This window comes from Salvelinus namaycush, chromosome 14 (genome assembly GCF_016432855.1).
Source record: "Salvelinus namaycush isolate Seneca chromosome 14, SaNama_1.0, whole genome shotgun sequence".
In the NCBI taxonomy this organism is placed as follows: domain Eukaryota; kingdom Metazoa; phylum Chordata; class Actinopteri; order Salmoniformes; family Salmonidae; genus Salvelinus; species Salvelinus namaycush.
In genome coordinates this window covers 176,762-179,435 of record NC_052320.1, presented here as the reverse complement: position 1 = coordinate 179,435, position 2,674 = coordinate 176,762, and the positions used below count along the sequence as shown (strand labels likewise).

Genomic DNA, 2,674 nt, shown 5'->3' with positions numbered 1-2,674 from the left:
TCGGGATGATAAAACAATGGTATGCTAGTGATAGTCAACCCTGTAGGGATGTATAAACACAATGGGGTCTAGTGATGGTCAACCTTCTCCCTGTAGGGATGTATAAACACAATGGGGTCTAGTGATGGTCAACCTTCTCCCTGTAGGGATGTCTACACAGTAGTTGAAGGGAAACCGATAGGAGCCGGTTGGAGCGCAGGCGTGAGGTGTCCTCAGAAACGTTTTGTAACTCATTGCGTTTGCTGCTAAATGATGTTGTGTGTCCCAAAGCATGAATGAGAAACGTCCAGATTGCTTTCTGACAGAGGACGTTGTTTAAAGTGTCTTCCTCTGATGGTATAATAACCACTGACTGTTATTATGTGTTAGGAAGACAGCTCCCATCTGAAATGACCCTACTACATATCTCATTGGCCACCCACCCTGTCTGTAAACCAATCAACACTGTCTGTGTAGGCCTAACCTTCGTCTGTGTCTGTCGTCTGTGTCTGTCGTCTGTCGTCTGTGTCTGTCGTCTGTGTCTGTCGTCTGTGTCTGTCTGCGTGTGTGTAGATGACAACAGGCTGGAGGAACTGAAGACTCTGCTGCCTGGACTGGAAGCTTCTTCTCACTTTAAACTCACTGCCATCGACTTTGAGAAGGTAGAGATCTCTTCCTTTACTTTGTCTCTACTCTCATCTCTACTCTCATCTCTATCTCTCTCGCATCTCTCTCTCTGTCTCTCTCTCTCTGTCTCTCATCTCTCTCTCTCTCTCTCTCGTCTCTCTCTCTACTCATCTCTCTCTCTCTACTCATCTCTCTCTCTCTACTCTCGTCTCTCTCTCTACTCTTCTCTCTCTCTCTCCTCTCGTCTCTCTCTCTCGTCTCTCTCTCTACTCATCTCTCTCTCTACTCTCGTCTCTCTCTCGTCTCTCTCTCTACTCATCTCTCTCGTCTCTCTCTCTACTCTCATCTCTCTCTACTCGTCTCTCTCTCTACTCATCTTTCTCTACTCATCTCTCTCACCTACAATGCCTTTCGAGTCCTGTCATACACCCTCAACCCTTTCTATTTGTGTAACATTTGTGTGTTTGACTGTTAACTGTGTGACTGTGTTCCAGGATGATGACTCTAATTTCCACATGGACTTCATCGTGGCGGCGTCCAACCTACGAGCAGAGAACTATCACATTCCCCCTGCCGACAGACACAAGGTGGGTAAACACTCACACACAGCCTTTGATGTCACATTTCCACTAGACTTTTGACTAAAGATGCAGGCGTTTCTGTTTCCTCCTAAAGGCCTGGAGCAAAACAAGCCCCAAAAAGTCTGTACAGATGTCTCTTCCTCCTCTCCAGAAAGATCCTTCTGCCATGGCAACCACCATATACTGTCTGTCGCTCTCTCCTTCTCTCTTCTCTCTCTCTCTCTCTCCTCTCTCTCTCCGTCTCTCTCGTCTCTCCTCTCTCTCACTCTCTTTTCTCTCTCCTCCCTCTCTCACTCTCTTCTCTCTCTCCCCAGAGTAAGCTGATAGCTGGGAAGATCATTCCTGCGATAGCGACCACCACGTCGGCGGTCGTAGGTCTGGTCTGTCTGGAGCTCATCAAGATCGTTCAGGGACACAAGAAGGTGGATTCGTTTAAGAACGGCTTCATGAACCTGGCGCTGCCCTTCTTCGGCTTCTCAGAACCCGTCGCTGCTCCCAGCCACAAGGTACAGGGGAGGCCTTCCCACCCCGTCACCCTGAACAAGACGTAGTGATACTTAATCAGTAGACCGTGACCCTGAACAAGACCTAGTGATACTTAATCAGTAGACCGTGACCCGTGACCTGAAAAGACGTAGTGATACTTAATCAGTAGACCGTGACCCTGAACAAGACGTAGTGATACTTAATCAGTAGACCGTGACCCTGAACAAGACCTAGTGATACTTAATCAGTAGACCGTGACCCTGAACAAGACCTAGTGATACTTAATCAGTAGACCGTGACCCTGAACAAGACCTAGTGATACTTAATCAGTAGACCGTGACCCCGTGACCCTGAACAAGACGTAGTGATACTTAATCAGTAGACCGTGACCCTGAACAAGACGTAGTGATACTTAATCAGTAGACCGTGACCCTGAGCAAGACCTAGTGATACTTAATCAGTAGACCGTGACCCTGAACAAGACGTAGTGATACTTAATCAGTAGAGTGGACCTGAACAAGACTAGTGATACTTAATCAGTAGACCGTGACCCCGTGACCCTGAACAAGACGTAGTGATACTTAATCAGTAGACCGTGACCCTGAACAAGACGTAGTGATACTCAATCAGTAGACCGTGACCCCGTAACCCTGAACAAGACCTAGTGATACTTAATCAGTAGACCGTGACCCCGTAACCCTGAACAAGACGTAGTGATACTTAATCAGTAGACCGTGACCCTGTGACCCTGAACAAGACGTAGTGATACTCAATCAGTAGACCGTGACCCTGAACAAGACGTAGTGATACTCAATCAGTAGACTGTGACCCTGAACAAGACGTAGTGATACTCAATCAGTAGACCGTGACCCTGAACAAGACCTAGTGATACTTAATCAGTAGACCGTGACCCCGTGACCCTGAACAAGACGTAGTGATACTTAATCAGTAGACCGTGACCTGAACAAGACGTAGTGATACTTAATCAGTAGACCGTGACC

At 47.4% G+C, this 2,674-nt stretch overlaps 1 protein-coding gene across 1 annotated transcript; it reads left to right on the top strand.

Annotated features, from left to right (window-relative positions):
- The first annotated feature begins 374 nt into the window (after nt 1–374).
- LOC120058766 (ubiquitin-like modifier-activating enzyme 1) lies at nt 375–1,753 on the top strand. Its single transcript, XM_039007503.1, has 3 exons — nt 375–641; nt 1,101–1,193; nt 1,502–1,753. The coding sequence occupies exons 1-3, from the start codon at nt 390–392 to the stop codon at nt 1,736–1,738; spliced, it is 582 nt and encodes a 193-aa protein (XP_038863431.1). The 5' UTR covers nt 375–389; the 3' UTR covers nt 1,739–1,753.
- The last annotated feature ends 921 nt before the right edge of the window (nt 1,754–2,674 follow it).